At 40.8% G+C, this 19560-nt stretch overlaps 1 protein-coding gene across 8 annotated transcripts in view; it reads right to left on the bottom strand.

Moving 5' to 3' along the window:
• BMPER (BMP binding endothelial regulator) overlaps nt 1-19560 on the bottom strand; it is a 236397-nt gene that overhangs the window by 71434 nt on the left and 145403 nt on the right. For 5 of the 8 annotated variants that reach the window (XM_070511687.1, XM_070511712.1, XM_014838756.3 and 2 more), the window contains exon 12: nt 4492-4821. The exons of 2 other annotated variants lie outside the window; for them this stretch is intronic. In XM_070511687.1, the coding sequence (XP_070367788.1) occupies nt 4492-4821 (330 nt within the window). The remainder of the gene's footprint in view (nt 1-4491; nt 4822-19560) is intronic. One more of the 8 variants, XM_070511691.1, reaches the window with a different exon arrangement.

The raw sequence follows: 19560 nt of genomic DNA, 5'->3' as shown, positions 1-19560 counted from the left end.
ATTTCTCGAGACATAAACAGAAAGGCCCATACGGAAATCACTCTATGGCAAATAAAAGGAAGGGAAGTATGCTTAGTCCAAGGCAAATGGTAGAGAAGATTTCTTGGTTGGCAGAAGAAGCTGGGTTCAGACAAGCAATTAAATAGAGTCGGGTAAAGAAGCAAGAAAGAAGGTCATAAGAAAGTCTCTCTTGGGAGTAATTTAGTGAAGAGAAGACAGTGAGGGAATGATGTGATCAGAGAAAGAACACGCTGTTAGATTACCCACACACTGGGCTGACCTCCTGGGTGGATCTCTGTGAGAAGATGGTGTCAACTCTGACAACCACAGCTATCACATCAAATGATTTATATTTCTTCATATCCTATCATCTAACACATTATCTGGCACATAGTATGTACTTGCTGAATGAATGAATTAATACATTGTAAATTGATACATCGAATTTGCGAAGCCAAAGAAATTGTGAATGTTGTGCTCATTAAAATATTGAAATAACAACTCTTTAAAAAGACAAGCAAACTATAATATGATTTGTAATATGCTCTCTAAGGTATAGAAGAAACTTGACCTCACAGGCCTGTAGCCAGGCAGCTGCCCAGGAACAGAAATGAGAAGAGAAAATCAATTTCATTCAAGACTCTAACTTTTAGAGCAGAATTCCAAAGATTTTATATGTTGCAAAATTTTCCAAACTACAAACTTCCTTCCTAGACAGCAGGCAAATACTATTCTTCCAAGTGCCACAATGGTTGAGAATTTACATCCAAAGGAGCTCCAACATCATTACTGACAATGATTTAATAAATCTGAGACCTTGGACAACTGAGTTGGTGGAAATTCAACTCACAGTGAACAAGCCAATCACTGTGTTCTTTCTTTGCAATGGACTGGTGGTCCAGGGATGCTTGGGAAGATTCAGACCCACTGCCTTCTCAGTAAACTCTTCTCAAAACTCTTTACATCTCCTTCCTAAAACATGGTCCCTAAAGTAAGAGAATAATTTGTAATTTACTCTCTTTTATTCCTCTTTTCTTTGTTATTATTACATTAAGAGGATTTTCATGGACCAATGCTAGGCTTCATATTGTAGAAGGACGACTTATACAACTACAGATGCCTTTATCTAAGGCTATATCATATACATATGCATTTGCATGATTTTTTTTTACCCTCTACATGAGTAAAATCCATGCAAAGTAGATTACAGTAGTGACAGGCAAAAAAACCTAATAAGCTGTAATTGAAGAAATTGCTCTTCCAAAAGATATTTTCAATAGGCATCTTATGAGATGAAAACATCATGGAAGGGTTTGAGGGGCTGGGGTTAGTGCTTCCTGCAGCTGGGATGAGTCTGCCAGTTCTCTGCATGGGAAACTGGGTAGAAATAACTGGCAGAGTCGGAAGGCTAAAGCAGAAGCATATGTCCCATCTGGGGATGTGAGCAGCAGCCACATTCCTTCCACTGTAGGAAGAACCGTCCAATTTTCCCTTCTCACCGGGGAATCTTTCACCAACTTGTTCGTCACCCTTCAAATGTGTCACCTGGCTCCAGACCACTAGTTTTGAGGGGTTTTTGGCAGGGGCGGGGGAGGGATTGTTTTTCTTTTATTTTGTACCTGTTTTTGTTTGTTTTGCTTTTTGTTGTTACTGTTGCTTTTGCTGTTGTTCACTTAAAGGAGAGAGGAGATGCAAAGTCTGCAGACGTACTGTAGTGATGCTTCAAAATGCATGGTTATTCTGTTCAGATTTTACACCCGGTGGGGGGAATAAATACATATGTACTGTCCAGGTTCATCAAGTGGAGAACCCCACCAAAAGTAAAATAAAAAGCCACACTCCCACGTGTTAATTCTTTTAGGTGGCTCTGACCTAACTCTTTCAGGTAGTTGATGAAGTGAGCAGATGGCAGAAAGGAAATATTTTTAAATTATTGGCTAAGTGCTGAGAGTGGGGGTGGGGAGTGCGGTGGGGTGGGCAGTGCTTTCTCAAGCTACTAAGCCTCGTCCTGTGCCCTCTGCCCTATGCCTGTTGTCATTAGGAAAGCAGCTACAGCCTAATTCCAGGCAAGCTACACGACCACCTGTGCTCATCTGCCAAATGATCCATCATGAATTGCTGAGTCCATAAGCCACAAGGGCAAAGATTCTTTCCTCCCCATTTCCCATCCTCCAGCTGCAGGCTTGATTTAAGCTGTTATTTGAAGAAAGTATCCTTTGATCATATGAGCTTATAAAATAAAAAAATATCTATAGAAGAAGAACATTCAAAGATATGCTGTATTTTAAATAGACAATCAATAGGTGATAAAAAGAAACTATCCCTGAGGGGCAGTACAAACTGAAATTGGTAGACCGGAGTGGGGAAAACTATTATCTGGAAATGGAATTGTTCCATTCAAAGGATAATCTCAAAGCAAGTTTACCGCCCAGAGGAATACCGTTCTTCCATAGGAAGCGGAGAGCTTGTGTGCTTCGCATACTGCAGGAAATTATTCAGCTGGGTATGAAGGGCGCCACATAATTACTTGCATCATGGTAAAAGATGGAAAAACAAAAGAAATTGTAAAACTGAGTTCCGGGCCTAGAACAGTTAAATTCACTAATCTAATTATGGTATTTATGATCTATTATTATTTTCTTAGCAGCTTTATCCTTTTGCTCATTTTTACAATTGGAATCCTTACAAAGAGTACACTTATTCCATAAGGTATTGCCAGCTGTGAGTGGAACGGTATTGAACCTCGTAGGCTGTTAGCAATCGTCAGGTATCCAGGGTCCCTTGGAGAATTGGGCTGTGGTTGACTAATAATTTCCATATCAGTGGAATCCATTGTGTTCAGCTGGCTTGCAGACAGATAGGCAAGGTGCTTCCAATTAGTGCTGTGTAAGAATGGGTCATCTTGCGCACATTTTACTGGGAGCCACAAAGAGTGCCTCCTTTAAAGGAATGAGCTAAGGCCTACTTCTGCAGAGTGGCATGTCATTTGAATACAACAACAGGTGTCTGAATTTTCAAAGGAGAACCAATCCCCCTAAAGTTGAATGAATAGAGCTCTTCACATCTGCCACTTTCAAAGTGAAGAATGAGAATCTTTCCCCATTTACAGAAAGTTCCAGTACATTAATATTTAACATTCTCGTAGAAACCGTGTTATATTCTCTAAATAAAAATTCCCTGGGCTTCTCCTTGGCTTCCTGCCTTTGCTTAGCTAAGCTGGCACTCCATAGGTTCAAATCAATTTACCAAATATATTTTGGATTGAATTGAAACAATTAACAGGGTTCTGAAGGTACAACAGAGAATGGTCTCTACGGTCCCTCAAAAGTGCCTGCTCTATCAAATGCTTCTCTTTTGGATCCATATTATCTAAAGAAACTGGAACCCAATTGATGCTATTACATTGTTAAATTCTTATCAATGCCAAAAGCAAGAAATATGGTGATTTAAGCATGACGCTTAAAGAAATAGCATACACCAGGAAAACATGCAGTCCAATATCCAACTGACAAACAATATGCATTAACCAAGGTAGCATGGAAGGAACCATACATGACACAATAAAATGTGTAAATGAGTTGAATTCATTCTTTGGGATTGATTATGAAGGATTGAATTCTGCTTCTAAGATAGCTCTCTTAGGTAGTATCTCACAGACAAGGATTTGAGCCTCATTGAACCCCTAGGAGTAACCTGTTGGCATCCATGCACAGTTTGGTCTAGGAGGAATGTGTCTATCCATGGAGTGGAAATACAGAGTCCAGCAGGCCTCAGGCAACATGGGATGGTGAGAAAGGGCCTCAGGAGCCAGCTCCATGTGCCTAAGGCTGGGAGAAGTGTTTTCAGAGCACTTCCTAAGTGTCCTCCAGCTGGAGCCAATGGTTCTAGCCATCAGCTCAGCAAGCATCCCTCCCCAGGGTCAAGAATGAACAGCACTGCTGGTCACAGGGTTCCATCACTGCACTCCCATCTTCACAGCCACACATTTGCAGTTTACTTTTGAGGATTCCCCCTTCTTGGACAGACACTAACAAGGAAATACTCCTTCCCACAGATGTGAAACTGCACATTACTGGCTGAGCTGGGAGAGACACTGACAATTCCAAGCTGGACATCAACGGCCTAAAACAGCAGCAAAATATGAGAAAGAGGTTATTTGGAGAGCACAGTGCTATTTTTGGAATGCGGATGGAAAGATGCTAGATGTCGGCAGATTGCAAGACTAGTGTGACTGGCCTCAGATTATAAGGCTCCACGATGGGCAAATTTCTCCAGCTATTTTGTGGCATCTTCAAGATCTCCCTTCAAAGCCCCGGTGAGTGGAGATGAAGCAACGCCCGCAGTTGGAACACTTCTCTGCCTTCGAGTTGTCCTACACAGAGGAGGAGGAGCCACAGCTCTTGAGCACTCAGGTGGTGTTGCTGTGCAGGTTGGTGAGGTAGAGGGAAGGGCCAGAGGGACACAGAAGCCACTTGCTTCTTGGAAGCCCACCTGCTTTGGTCGTCACTTTCAAGAGGTAGCCATCCAGGTCGATGTGAAACTGCGGCGCCTGGCACGGTAGCGCGATGCGCGAGCCGTTCCAGCGCACGGTCAGGTGCTGCTGGAGGCTGACGATGCTCGCGCCCAGCACCAGGTCCACCGACTTGGTCCAAGAGAAGGAGCGGGTCCTGCGCGCATCGTTCTTCACCAGCACCTGAAAGGGCGAGGCAGGGGAGGAGCAGTCTTTTGTCAAAACGTACTGACATGTCCCCTGAAAGTTAAATGTCCGTCCGTCAAAAGTGTTGTAGTGGGGATCTCCGAATACCGTGCAAACGCCGGGCTCTGCGGATGAGTGAGAGACAAAAGCAAGGTCATAAACCAAGCGAAGGATTCAGAGAGAAGTCAGGGGTCCCTGACATAAATCTGGAAGGGGCACCTGCCATGGTAAGGGAGGGCCTTAGCAGAGATGCACTAAGTGAAATCAATTAAAAAATTTTTTTAAATTTGGTTGTTTTAGAAGTTTGTGCCTAACATCCAAGGACATGTAATACTACTGGTGCTTTTATACTTAAAAGTTATTTACAACACCTCTAAATTTTTAAAGCATCTCTATTTTGGAGACTTAATAAGCTTCTGTGGTCTTAATGTAAGGAATGGAGAAATGGACTAAGATAATTTTGTAAACAGAGCTGGCCTAACTTCATAACCCATACAATCAAGAACAAAATTAATTCATTAATTATTTAAAGGCAGCAACATAAGTGACAATACACCAAAACATTAGTATTATTTCCATTTAACTAATTCAAAAAATTTGGAAACATGGTATTCTAAATTTTACTCATGGTTTTACACAGAAGTATTATACTCAACACTCGTATACTTACTAAGGACAACTAAATAGAACTGCCAAACAGATACATGTTTAATAACATTAGGAAACAAGTTAATAGTCTCTATGTGTTTTGTAGAAATACAAAGTTCCTATATTTTGATCTATGTATCAAAATCGAGTTAGATAAAAAATAAATTGTAAAACCCATCATTTGGTAAATTTAAGAAATTCCAATAAATTCATCACTTCAAAATATCATTAATTCAAATACTTTTGAGACCCAGGTCAAGTTTCACACCTTGGGGCATCTCAAAGGTTTTTATTAAAAAGTTAAATATTGTTTCTTTTTTAAAACAAAATTTGGCCTTGATTTGTTCTCCATTTAAAGATATTTTATGTTTTCGAGGAGGCATGACCAACCAGGAAATGAGGAATTCACTTAGAGAAATTAGCCCAAATGATGAAAGAACTATAATAAAAAGAGCAATTTCCAGTCAATAGGAGAACAGGTCAAGAAATAGGAGAATTTCACATGCGTAACTACTCTGAATATGTAAGGGAAGAATTAAGTGTCAAGACAGAGGAAGGATGTGCCAACTGATCTGATAGGACCAATGGGATCCAAGGCAAACATTTGCTTTTAATTTCTAAAGTGTTTGGAGAGTAATGTTGTTTTATGTTATGATCATTATGTCGTTCCATAAGTCAATTTCATGTGCCTCCATGTAAATCACATGTATTTGGAATTTCATAGATTAATTACTTAGTCTAAGTTAGCTTTCCTTGTTAATATTTGCTAGAGACTCAAAAAGAGCTAGTTTTTGGCATATATGATGGTTTTAATGCACAAATACTGTAAGGAATATATAAAAGACACTATTTGAGGGAGGAGGGAGAAAGAAGTGGGTGGGAAGACAAGCTCTGAAAGCTGCGCAGCCATATTTGAATTCACCTTCTATTTCTGTTCCTTTCTTGTTTTTTTCTTGGTTGCTTTTTCCTGGCAACTGCAATGTTACTGCTTCACCTTGTACCCCCCTCCCACCTTCCTGATCCTATATCCCCCCAACTAGTGTTGCCACCTATCTACCACCCCATACTGCATTTTCCAGACGTTTCTCCATGCAATTACTTTCGAAACTATCCTATCATACATTTCTCTCGCATTCTGACAAACAAAATCTCTCCCTGGCATGAAAATGGTGCTTTGTGGATGACTGGGCGCAAGGCTGTTCTTTGGGACACCTTGAGTGACATCAGGAGAATTATAGTTCAGAGTTGATACTACCATGTGCCACAAAGGGACTGAATGTTAACCTGACCACCAGATGAACCAAATTCAAGAGAAGGGCTTTCCCAGAGTTCCTAACTCCTCATACTCAGCAAGAATACCCAGAACCGATCAAGGCTTTTGACCTTTTGAGCTTATAACAGATGGACCTCAGCTTGAAAAGGCCAATGCAATACTGAAGGAGCTGAAGCCAGCCTCCTCAGGAATCCTCTCCCAGCTGGGGACAGGCACAGGGAATGCCCAGAGTCCGCAGTGGCTATTGCCTCCCTGCACCGGAGACAACCCACAACTTCTCCTGATGCTCTGACAACAAATGCATCACGACTATCATTAATAAAAACAGAAATAGCTAACATCTACCAAGAATTCACTACCTACCCTAGCACTGTTCTACGTGCCTATTGATCATGGATACATAAGAAGAAAATGGATTGTCTTTTAACATTACACGAACAGCTAAGCATGTGGTAGTAAATCCATAAAACAAATTATAATCTAGTAATTGAAAAAGTTTGTGAATAATGTCCATGATCGAGGAAATGCTTAGGACACATTAAATGAAAAAAAAAGGAAATAAAATTCTATATACAGGATAATCTTAACTGTGTTAAAACAAATACACAAACACACACACACTAAAATTGTAAACTGTGGTTATTTCTTGGTGACAGAACCATGCGTAATACTTTTTCTTTCTTCCTTATTCTTTTCTGTTTTTGTTTTTGTTCTTGTTATATCTTGTTTTTAAGAGCCAAGATGTAGGGACCTATAGACAAGGGCAAGTATGTGACAAAGCAAATCCTCAAAGAAGCAACAGAAAATATACTGCCCATAGTGGCCCTGGGGAAGCCAGAGCTTAGTCATAGCTGGGTGGGAAGCAGCAAGGGACATCCACAGAGACCAGGCAAGGGAAATCATGTGTGAACAGGGCTGTCAGGAGAGAGATTTTTCAAGAGGCCCTAACTTGTGGAAGAAAAGGGTCTGGAGAGCGGGATGTTTTTTCTGTGTAACAGCAATATCGAAGAGGCCAACAAAATTTCATGACTAGGAAGATGCCTGAGAATTATGTGTTGCATATGGGGACATTTGTATTACAAACTAAAATAATTTTGAAACCTTGGCCCTTCTTCCTGGCACCTCAAGGTCCCCCTGCCAGATCCTGTAGGAGCAGCGAACACGTGCACCAGAAAATGATTGAAAATGAGAATCTTAGGGTCACAAAAATCTGCCTAACTGAAAAGAAAAAGGCTAGAGGAACATTTAGGGGACAAAAATCAGCATTGTATCCTCATCTCATTTTTTTCCAGCAGACCCAGTGAAGTGTGCTGCAGTCCAAGATGCGCAGATGTCCAGTCACACTTTTCTGGAAAGTTTGGAGTGACACTGGAACTAAAGAAACAGATCACTCTGTAACTAACTTTGCTTGAGTATGTGTAAGTCAGAGGATAGAGAGAAAGATGCCAATTTACCGTTGGTGGTAATTTTTTCATAGTCCTTCAAGTCAAATCATCAGATGTCATTCTTGTTTTGGTTTGTTTTCAATATATGTACACAAATCTCTAGGCATAGGAAAAAAGATTAGAAGTATATAAACCCAAATATTAAGAGTTGTTTTTTTTCTCTTAAGTCATGGAATTACGGATGATATTTATTTTCCTCTTTCTTGTTTATGTGTTTTTACATTATTATTTACATTTACATTTCATTATTTACAATGGCTATGTAAACTTTGGGAATAAGAATATTTGTTTTAAAAAATGAAAAGTACTGGATTAAAACATATCACTTTGATGTTATATACTTTAATAAGATTGCTATGAGAATTAAGAGAGTCAGGCCACTTCTGAAAATGTAGTTCCAATGCTTTTCTCTTAACCTCATCAGGGACATTTTTTCTGCCATGGGTGTATTTATTCTGATAAAATGCCTTCCTTCTGAGAGCAGTGATTGTTCTCAAAACAGCCGTCAGAGAAAATTAAGGGAAAATTATGCAACTCTGTGTTATAAAGAAGAAAATAAGAGAAATTGAGTGGGCTCTACCCTCGTTCCCTCAAAACACAACAAAACAAAAGCAGCAAAGCATAGGGAAGAAAAGAAAGTATCACTCATGGTTCCCCCACCAAGAAATAACCAGTGTTTATGTGTTTTTGTGTGTTTTAACATAGTTTAGGTTATCCTGTACATGAAATTTTATTTCCTCTTCACTTAACATATCACAAGATTTCCCCAGTCATTAAAATCACTTTGAAAACATAGAAAGTGACTTTCATCCTCATTCCATCACTTCAGCAAAGAGAGCGGTCTCTACAACTCATCGTACCACACCACCACACAGATAGGCACATTTCCAGAGAAGTGTTCAAACCATGAGAAGGTCTTTCAAATAAAAACCATGACTTTAAATTTTTCTCCACACAAACTGCAGGGAAACAGACCCTGTGGGACTCTGGGGTCACTGGGTCATGCTGGGGCTCCTGGGAACCCCAGGTGGGTAAGGCTTGTGATGATGGCAAGTTTGGGTCAAGAACCAGGAAAGACTGGGATTAGAAACACTGCCCTTAACACAAGCCCACATGCTGTTGGTCTAGGCTCTTCCTGAACAAGATGCAAGCTTCCAATATAAAAGGCTGTATGTGACCCAGTCAGAATGGAACTTCTCCACCACACAGGAGGCCCTGGCCTCACTCAGAGGTGTCCTTGACAGCTGTTGCCCTCAGGAGACCTCAGGGCCAACGGATGCTCCACCAAGGGGCAACTGGATTCCCTTGAGATTTTACATCCTTGGCTTCTTCAATCAAGAACTTAATCTAACTTTACTGTGTGAACATGGTGGAGTAAGGGGTAGTGGGTCTCTTTCCGCTGATCTATAATCCGTCAGGTATACTTACAAATCTACATATGAGAAACTGATTTTAAAAAAAGGTAAGTAGGCAACGGAAACTAATATACAAAAAAAAGTTGAGTAGGAATACTCTTAAGAATGTAACTGTATATAATGTTATAAACCAAAAATTAATTAAATAAAATACATTAAAAAACAAAAAAATCTTAGGAAAAAATGTAAATTTCTTTCCCATATTTTCCACAACCCCATATACTCACCAATTTCAAACAGGAGAGCAAAGGAAGCAGTCCCTACCTTCAAGATCTAATCTACAATAAATCTACCCCTCAAAGCCATGGCTGACATCCTAGGGCCTCCCCAACTGTTTCCAGCGCTTCCACATCTCTCACCTTCGCTCCTACAATGGCCTATGTGTACCCCACACCTCACAGGTCACAGCACAGGGACCATTCAGCTCTTGGCTCAAATGTCAACTCCTCATAACAATTTCCCTGATACATCAGCCAAAATCACTTCTCTTTCCTTTGAACCCCAAAAGCAAAACTAACCATATCACTCAGATTTTCCAGGACAGTCTTAATTTCAAATACTCTACCCTATAGATACACTACGTTTTTCACTTTGGGGGTTAAAAATATGGTCACCAAACCCATAGCACACTTATGACAAATCAACTGCTATCCTAGCTTATAGTTATATAAGCACACTGTTTTTTATATTGGAGAGGATATATATATATATATATATATATATATATATAATATATACTACATATATGATAAATGGATTCATCTTTGCGTTACTCACAGCAATGCCTGGTACAATGTATATTAGGTATCAATAAATATCTGTTGAATGAATAGGTTAATTAATTATAGAATATATTTTAGTGAAAAAAATAAACTGGTCACACTAAACTTACTAAAACAGGCACATATAATGACTGGCATGTAGCAGGTTATCGACAGAATTTCGCTCAGTCAATTGATTCATTGGATAATTAATTAATGCTCTCAGAACGAGGAATTAAGGCTGCAGATGGAATTAAGGTTGCTAAGTCAGTTTGAGATGAGGAGATTATTCTGGATAACCTCAGCAGGATGAATATTATTACCAGGGTCCTTACAAGTGAAAGAGGAAGGCAGGAGCCTGAGTGTCCCAGTGATGCAGCAGGAGAAGGACTCAGGTCACCAGTGCTGGCTTTGAAGATGAAAAGTGGCCTCAAGCTGAGGAATGTGGGCAGCCTCTAGAAGCTGAACAAGGCAAGAAAATGGTTCTCCCCTTGAGCTTCCAGAAGGAACTCAGCCCTGCCAACACCTGTTTTGGCCCATTCAGACCCATTCCAGACTTCTAACCTCCAGAATATGTAAGATAATAAACTTGTATCATTTTGGGCCACCACTTTTGTAGAAATTTGTTACAGCAGTGATAGGAAACTAATCAACTTAGCAAAAGCCAAGGTGACTAGTCTAAAGTGACTAGTTTGTGCCAGGTACCGTGCCAGATGTTTTCCATATTTTCACTGTCTCCTTTAATCTTCACTACTCCCCTGCACACTGTATATTATTACCATAATTTATTAGCAATGAATCTGGAGAGGTTGCCATGTTGCCCATGGTCAGCCAACCACCAGCAGTAAAGACAGAGTCCAACTCGGTCTCTGCAGCTCTGAGGCCAGTGCCTTACCCATCATGACTTGATGCTTCCTCTCACACCCTATACCACGGCATCCTGTGCAACTGTTGTTGTTAACTACCTGGAATCACAGAGCTCTTTGGGAATCTGAAGGAATGTGTAGACACTCTTCCTTCCAAGGCACATGAGTGTATCCACTAAAATGTAGAGGTTCATAGACACCCTGTTCCAAAACCGATCAACGACCTCCTAGGAGTCCATGACCTTCAGTTTAAAACCACCTATCTAGAAGTTAACTATGGTTAATCACATGGTTCTCTTATTTAATGTGTTTATAGTTCATCTCCCCAACTACATTACAAATTTCTAAACTCAGGGTCTGTATCAGCTTTTTATCCATGTTCTCCAGGGCACCTTCCAGGATGCTAGAAACTCACCAAGTGTTAATACAAACTGGTGATAGACGATGCATTTTTGTCACTCTTGTCATCCAAGCTCTGACCTTAAAATGTCTGCTCTCTTTAAACTAGAAATTGTTATTTATCAATGAAGAGAGCTGTGCACCTGAGCTGAAGAGGTGGGTTCCACATCTCCCAGGTAACCTAGCTTCCAGCTTCAAAGCCACCTTAGAGCTTTGCAAACATTAAGGCTGTTGCTTTGAAGAGAGTCTTGGGTTTGAATCTCAGTCTTTCCACTTAATGATGACAAAATCCTGTGCAAACCAACTACCTAACTCTCAGTTTGTTCACCTATAATGTGGGTCTAAGAACAGCTACCTTGCAGGGTGGCTATAAAGACAAGAATAGCGTTGTAAAACCGCTGGGAACATAATCGATACTCAGAGTGGTTATGATTCATTTTTTTTATTATAAACGCTATGCAAATCCAGCAAATAGATACCCAGCCCTGGCTAAAATAGCGTTGGATAAGACTGTAAAACACATATAAAATGCAGATTTGTTGAAAAGGCAATGTGAGTTGAGTTTGTCTATAAAAGTCATATAAAATGTAGATTTGGGACTAGAATGGAGTAAGCTGGCTCGGTCAAAAGAAGAATGTTAATAAAGTCATAGCCATAGGAAAGAAGGCAGCTTACACAAGAGGACCAGGAGACCGAGCTGACCCAAGTGGGAAGTTGCTTTGGGAGATGGGAGACACCCAAGTTGTCTAAATAAATTGGCCTGAGATTTATTGCCAGCCTGAGAAGTTTAAATATATTCCCAAGAACCAACATTTCTTAACGTGTTTCCTATGAAACATCAATCCTGCCTGTTGCTCTGCCAAAATAAGTAGAAATAAAAAAAGCTCTGCAGCTCAAATTAGTTCGGGAGGTACTTTATACTCCATCACCCTCCTGCAAGTTTACCCTGCACATTGGCAGAGAAAGGGCTCTGAGAATTCTGGAGTAAACAAACACATTTAAGTTTACTTGACCCAGCATTTCCCTAATGTATTTAATCTTGAAGCTTGTTTTGAAAATATTACTCATTACCATCGCTCAGCACTAGTGTTTTATAAAACAAACTCTGGGAAACTCTGTGAGAGATCAGTGAAGGAAACTGGTATAGGTTTCTGTGAAAGCCAGGTTTGGGTTTCTGACAGCAGCACGCAGAAAGGGCTGCAGGAGAAAAGACAGAGGGTAGTTGCAGGCAATAGGATGAAGGTCTGGCTGCCATGGGAATGGGAAGGAAATTATTTATCAGAAAAACAACACAAAAAGACAATCAACCGACTTGATGACTGATTAGCAACATGGGAGAGAAATGCCAAAAGTATGAGAAATAACAGTAAGGCTCAAAACCTGTGCAGCTGGGATTACGGGGGTGCCAGAACTCAGTCAACAGATAGGGAGGGGATGGAAAGAACGATTAATCCCTCCGTGCAACTCCCGATCCAGATAATTTGGAGAATCAAGGTAGCTATTGTTAATACAATTCAAATGCAGTACTTTGAAAGAAGAATGTGCTCTCCAAAAAGATTAGAAGCTGAGATCCACCATATTAGCATCTTGTCAAGAAGATACATGTTAAGAAACTTGAAGTTTGGACAAATCAGAAACCAGAATGAGAGAGCAACTACAGAAGGGGTACTGGAGGCAGAGCTGTGAGATCACAGGATGAAAAGGCAAAAAGCAAAAGGAGAACAGATGCTTGTACTAAGAAAAATGAAAGGGCAGAGCAGAGGAGTAGAACGATGGTTGGGGGCAGAGAGTATTAACCAAGAAGGAGGCTGTGACAAGGAGAAAGAAGGATAGTATTCATTAAATGAACTTCACATCGAAGGGAGCTACAGAGTGCAGCTGATGGGTTATTTCTCCAAACTCCCAGGGAAATTTGGAACTCAAGTATTGTAACTCAAGAGACTGAAGAGGTTAAGTGACCTCATAAACGTAGATAAGGTTTTAAAAGGGTGAGCAAATGCAACTACTTTCAAATGAAGCCTGTGGTCGTGAATAGAGGAAAGAAATTGGCAAACGTCATATATAATTGGAGGTAAAGCTCCAAAGCGAATACAAATATAGTCGATAGAGATGGTAGAATAGTGGCGAAAAGTTTGGCTTTGGAGTCTCATGGACCAGGGTAACAATGGACCGCCCCTATTCAATTTCGCAGACCCTCAGCTCTCTCATTTGTAAAGTGGGGATAACAATAGCTTCCACTTCATGGATCAGTGTGAGGATTAGACGACAGAATGCATGGAGAGCATTCATCACAATGTCTGACAGGGACTCACACTCGATAAATGACTGCTGGTAATGGGAGCAACCGTAACTGCAGTGGCGGCAGAAGTAGCAACTTTCGTTGCTCTTATTTTGCTCATAGGAGATGTGACCTCCAGAGAGGAATAAATCTACCTCAACTTTGCATACAGTAATGTGTAATTTATTATACAGTATTTTCCAGAAAGTGTACTTTTCAGTTCCAGAGTTTGAGGTTTGTATTGTGTGTTTCGTCATGTCACTGTATTTTAGGCGAACCATTGCTAAGGGATTTTGGTTATAAGTTCTTTCCGTTAAAACTGAGTATTTGCATCTTTCTTGAGATTCAAGATGGCCACCTTGGCTAGATGTACCAGGTGTCTAATAATGAATTTATTAATCTCTTTATGTACAAACTATATTCTTTCAAAATTAGACAAGGAAGTAACTTTTCATTGAATGATTTAATAGTGGAATATCTATATTAAAAATAACTGTCCCAGGGCGGGCCCAATGGCGTAGTGGTGAAGTTCGCACACTTCAGCACCCTGGGGTTCACAGGTTCAGATCCCAGGCACGGACTTACACGCTGCTTGTCAAGCCATGCTGCGGGTGGCGTCCCACATACAAAATAGGGGAGGATTGGCACAGATGTTAACTCAGCGACAATCTTCCTCATCAAAAAGACAAAAATCCAGAAAACAAAAATCTTTCCCAAGCAAACATCCAGAGAGGCCATATGATATTATAGAGTAATACTGGATAGGAGGTTAAAAAAAAGAAAGGTTCTCATCCCAGCTCTACCATAAGCTTCAGTTTCCTCACCTGAGAAGTGGGAGGGTTGACCTCATAGTTAAGGTTCATTCATTTATACAATTTCATGATGCTAAAATGGTGATGAGCTTGAGTGGCAGAGCAACTTTGCTCTTTCTTACTCCTGGTAGAAATTATACACAGTTACTTCAAGTTTAAAACTATATATATTTTAATGTTGTAAGGCAATTTGGGGAGATCTTCTCTTACCACTGGAACTATCTCAACCTTGAGTTGCCAGAAGGAGAAAATACCTGGAAAGGGGCCAGCCCCATGGCCAAGTGGTTAAATTCGCGCACTCTGCTTCAGCAGCCCAGGGTTTTGCTGGTTCAGATCCTGGGCGTGGACATGGCATGGCTCATCAGACCACGATGAGGCAGCGTCCCGCATGCCACAACTAGAAGGACCCACAACTAAAATATACAACTATGTACTGGGGTAGTTTGGGGAAAAGCAGAAAAAAAAAAAAAAAGATTGGCAACAGTTGTTAGCTCAGGTGCCAATCTTTAAAAAGAAAAAAAAATACTTGGAAAAGTGAGTGGACGTAGAAAACCAAGAAAGTTTGATTCATCAGTGAGCACAGAGCATCCCAACTATCGCTGCTCTGCCGCAGGCAGAAAGGTGGAGGTGTTGCCAGGTGGATGAAAGACTGAACCTTTGAGTCTACAGTTCTTCCTGGGCGGGGTCGGGGGAAACGCTATTAAATTGGAAACTCCTCCTAACGTCCTTCTCTAATCGCCAACCTCTAGCAGTTGCGAAGTCCTCCAGACCTTCTCCTCCCTTCCTAACTGCGGCTGGTTATCAAACTGGACAATCTGACAAAGAAGTCAATGCTAGAAATTCCAGCCCAGACCCTGGGGCCAGACTTCCTTGTCAGAATTCAGGCTCCACCACTTGCCTTGGGCATCCTTCTTAACCGCTAAGTCTCAGTTCCCTCAGCTGTAAGAGGGAACTAATAACATTACTTGACCTCAAGATGCCTATGAGGATCAAATGAGACCACATGAGATAGCCCACAACAGTGTTTAGACACTTAGCAGATACAAATGAATATTAGCTGCTTGCTGCTGCCACTGCTGTTGCAATTATTGCCTTACTGTTATTTGATGATGATGAAGACAAAGATGATGATTGTTAACTAAACAGTCAGAACTTATTGAGTACTAACACCCTGTAAGAGCCGACAATAGGCGGTGGATAAAGGATGACTCCTGATAACCTCAGGCTCCTCCTTCAACTCTGCACAATTTATAGCCAGGAAATTTAAAGTAACAGTATCCCTTAGAACAGAGCAGCATATAAAACAGAAAACAAACTGATTTCCTCATACCCCTTCCAATGCGGTTCCTGCCTGCGTGTGATTTCCTAGCCACCATGTGTGGTACAGTTGGATTTTATTTGCCACCCCTGTCTGCTAGTCGGGCCTCAGGAGAAGTGACAGACCCAACTCCAGATGCTTGAGCAGAAACTTCAGTGGCCACTGAGCTTAACACCTCCTTGGCAGGGCTAAAGTCAACACCACAAATTCTTATTCTACAAGCATCTTGAGCTCCAGTTTCAAATTTCCTTGCTTTCCTGAGTTAAGGACAGACTCTTGGTGTTAAGGGACCTGGAGTTGCTTACAGTCTCGGAGGCCAGAAAACTTGCTCAAACACAGAATTACTAATTTGCGGAACCTCTGTCAGTGGTGATTTCTCATAAAATGGGCCCCAAGGTCACTGTTTCATTAAGTTGTTGTTGTAGTCTCCCTCCTACAGCTACTCTTTAATTGGAGATACCTGTAGGCGTGCCCAGTGACTGAAGTAAGATGTGCCAAAACCAGCTAGGACAATTCCGCAGTGCCCGTGATGGGTGCACGCCGCGGGCAGGGGCCCTCTTGGGGAGCAGGCACACCAATGCTGCACACAGCTGGAAACTAACTCTTCGGGGGTTTAAAAAGTCACCTGGCAACCGTGAGCCTCCTCACACCTTGAGTTGCTGAAATCTGATATTTCCTGTTACTTGTGGGATATGTAGTTGAGGTTATTTCAATTAAATGCACATCTGTGCTCAGTACACTCTCCCCGCCTCTGTGTTATGTAATCATGAACTCTCCTTTTAGGTTGGGATGCTGATGGTTAGGTATGATGTAGCTACAGGCACAGCATAATGAATCTACGAGACCTGGGGCTGGGCATCTACTTGTGGGCTGCCTTTGGTTGCCTCTGGTCTTACAGATGCATAAGAGACTAAATTCTCTCATACAGTCAACCTCTCTCTCTCCCTGTCTCCCCTCTTCCTCTCTCCCTCTATCTACACACACACACACACACACACACACTCCTCTCTTATCAGTGAAAACTTTGCCACCAAGTATGATTTCCATGTAAGAAAACAGACATTCTGCCAGCAAAGAGTTTATCTGATTTCAGGTCTCTGTTGGGGGGTTAGGTCAAGATTCCACCTACTGTTTGCCAACACACAGTAAGATAACATTTCACATAAAGCAAGTGCTACAGGCACAACAGACAGTGGCCTTCTTGGCACCTAGCTCACAGTCCGGTGACGTGCAGCCCAGGCAAAGTGAGACTCGCTTTAGGCCATAGCTCATACTTTGGCAAGAAACAACACTCGCATGAAAGCTTTATAAAGTTTGTTTAGCTCACTTCAAATATTTTATTTTAAATAAATCATCCAAACCAAATTTAATTCTTTTCAGTTGGAAAGGGAGAAAGAAAGTCCCATGTTATTAAAAGACAGCAATGCTTTTCATATTTCCTTCAGGTCTGATTTTAAGAGGAATTTTTTCCCCAATTTTGTTAGAATCATCATTTCCCTTTCAGATCAACCCTACAAAGACAGCCCCACTATGGGGAGTACAACAATTTTGCACCTCAATTATTGCTTCTTACCTACCGAATTGTAAATTACTATTATCACTGACTATTGCAAAAAGAGACCTTTAAAAACGTTCTACACATTTGCTCCAAGTTTCCTCTTTGCCATTGCTTCCAGAGGTCTTAGAAAGTCCCCAAACTACCTAGACAGACTAATCTAGTCAACAAGGCAGGGATTCTGTGGGATTTTAGAAACAGACAATGCAATGTCACCACTGCTGAAAATAACGTGACACTCAAGTAACTACTACTGATAATCAAGGTAAGTTTTAGAGTATTTGAAGCTTTGTAATCAATCCATTTCATTTATATATGTATGTACATATGTATCTAAGCATTTATTCTTGCTTCCTTCCAAAAAAGAATTGGAAGTAGCTTACAGGCATGCATACTAAATGATTCAAAAGACATAAGGGTGGACAGATAAATGAAGTCAGGCATAAGCTTATTGCTCAAAACTGCATGCCATTAGAGATGGCTACAAATTTATTTCTAGCTTTCAGCAATTAAAGCAAAGATGGTGACTTTCAATCAGTCAAGATATAATTATGCCTTTATAATTGTTTTAAGCAGTGAAAACACAGAAACACATTCAATTAAATCCAGAAGCTTCTGGTCTGTCATTTTCTACACCAGCAGAACAGCAACCTCACCTTACTCTCCTCCTTCGTCTAATCACTGTGTGTTTAGACTAAGTTACTGCTACTAGTACCACCAGTGTTTATTTCTGCATTCACCCATGCTGTTACCCCTGTTTGGAGTACCAACGGTTCTCATCCAGGGGTGATTTGGCCCCACCGGGGACATTTGGCAATGTTTGGAGACATTTTTGATTGTCACAATCTTGGGGAATGGAGGGATACTGTCTTTTAGTTGGTAGAGACCAGAGATGCTGCTAAACATCATACAATGCACAGGACAGCCCCCATAATGAAGAATTATCTAGACAAACTATATAATACTGAGGCTGAAAACTCTACAGTAACTAATGGAGTGCATGTGTACGTGTGTGATTTTGTTTGACTACGATAGAAATCAGTCATTTTTCTGGTTTTAGAAAACACTAGCCTTAGTTTGTACTTCAACCTTCATTTATCTGCTCTAGAAACCCATCTATCACATGAGCTTTCATAATCAACAGAGAAGGAAAAAATGAGTCCAAAGGTTTGTTCTGGATCCTGGATACAGTGACAAAGAAATTTCAAAATAGGAGGTCTTCAGGTTGTAGCTAAAGGACATCAGAATTAGCCTACCTGAATGCATTATGAAAATCTGGGCATTGCTTAAAAAAAATTGGAAGTCATCCCATCTTTTAACTCAGCCTGAACAAATAAACCTTGCCAAATGGAATGTGTTTTACAGCATTGATGGAAGAACTGCGGGAGAGCAAGAGAGAGTCAACAGATGGAAAGAACACCGAAGGAAATTGAGAAATAGCCATCTGATGATATCATTTAGATTTGGACTGAGAACCACATGCCTGGGCTCTTTCCTGCGCTGACCTGCTGGATGCAGGTGCACAGAGTCAGTTGTCTCCCAGCTGCCCCTCCAGCTGGGCGGCTCTCTCCCTTGCCAATTGCCTATCTCAGTGACAGAAGTCATGGGCTCATTCACATGTTTCACACAACACAATATTTAATATGACCAGTTATAAACTTGGTTTGATTTCATCATGCCCATCCTTATATTCTTCTTTTTTTTTTCTGATAAGTCACCAGTATTCTGGATATGGCAAGGCTAGCCCATAGTGGATAAACTAATAATGGAATGCAGCTTTTCTCTCAACTATCTCAGTAATTACCTTCTTGATTCTTGTAACATAAAGTCAGGTAACTCAAGATTTAGGTTGTTTCTGTACAAGACTAGCCATATTTTTTATTAAGTTGATAAGCAGTGGTTCTGGCTGACAGCAGTGCGATTGGCAGATGTAACCTATCTGTGCTCATGCAAATTGAAAGAGTTAGCTAGAAAATCTTAGGAGTTCCTTTGAAGTCTGTCTCTGCTTCAACTAAGACCTACTTTCTAGGGAAATGCAAATATCTCCATTGACGTGGATACAGAGGAAAACTTCATCAATTTAGACTCTACTCT

Source organism: Equus asinus, chromosome 1 (assembly GCF_041296235.1).
Source record: "Equus asinus isolate D_3611 breed Donkey chromosome 1, EquAss-T2T_v2, whole genome shotgun sequence".
Taxonomy (NCBI): domain Eukaryota; kingdom Metazoa; phylum Chordata; class Mammalia; order Perissodactyla; family Equidae; genus Equus; species Equus asinus.
This window is presented reverse-complemented; position numbering and strand designations above follow the sequence as displayed.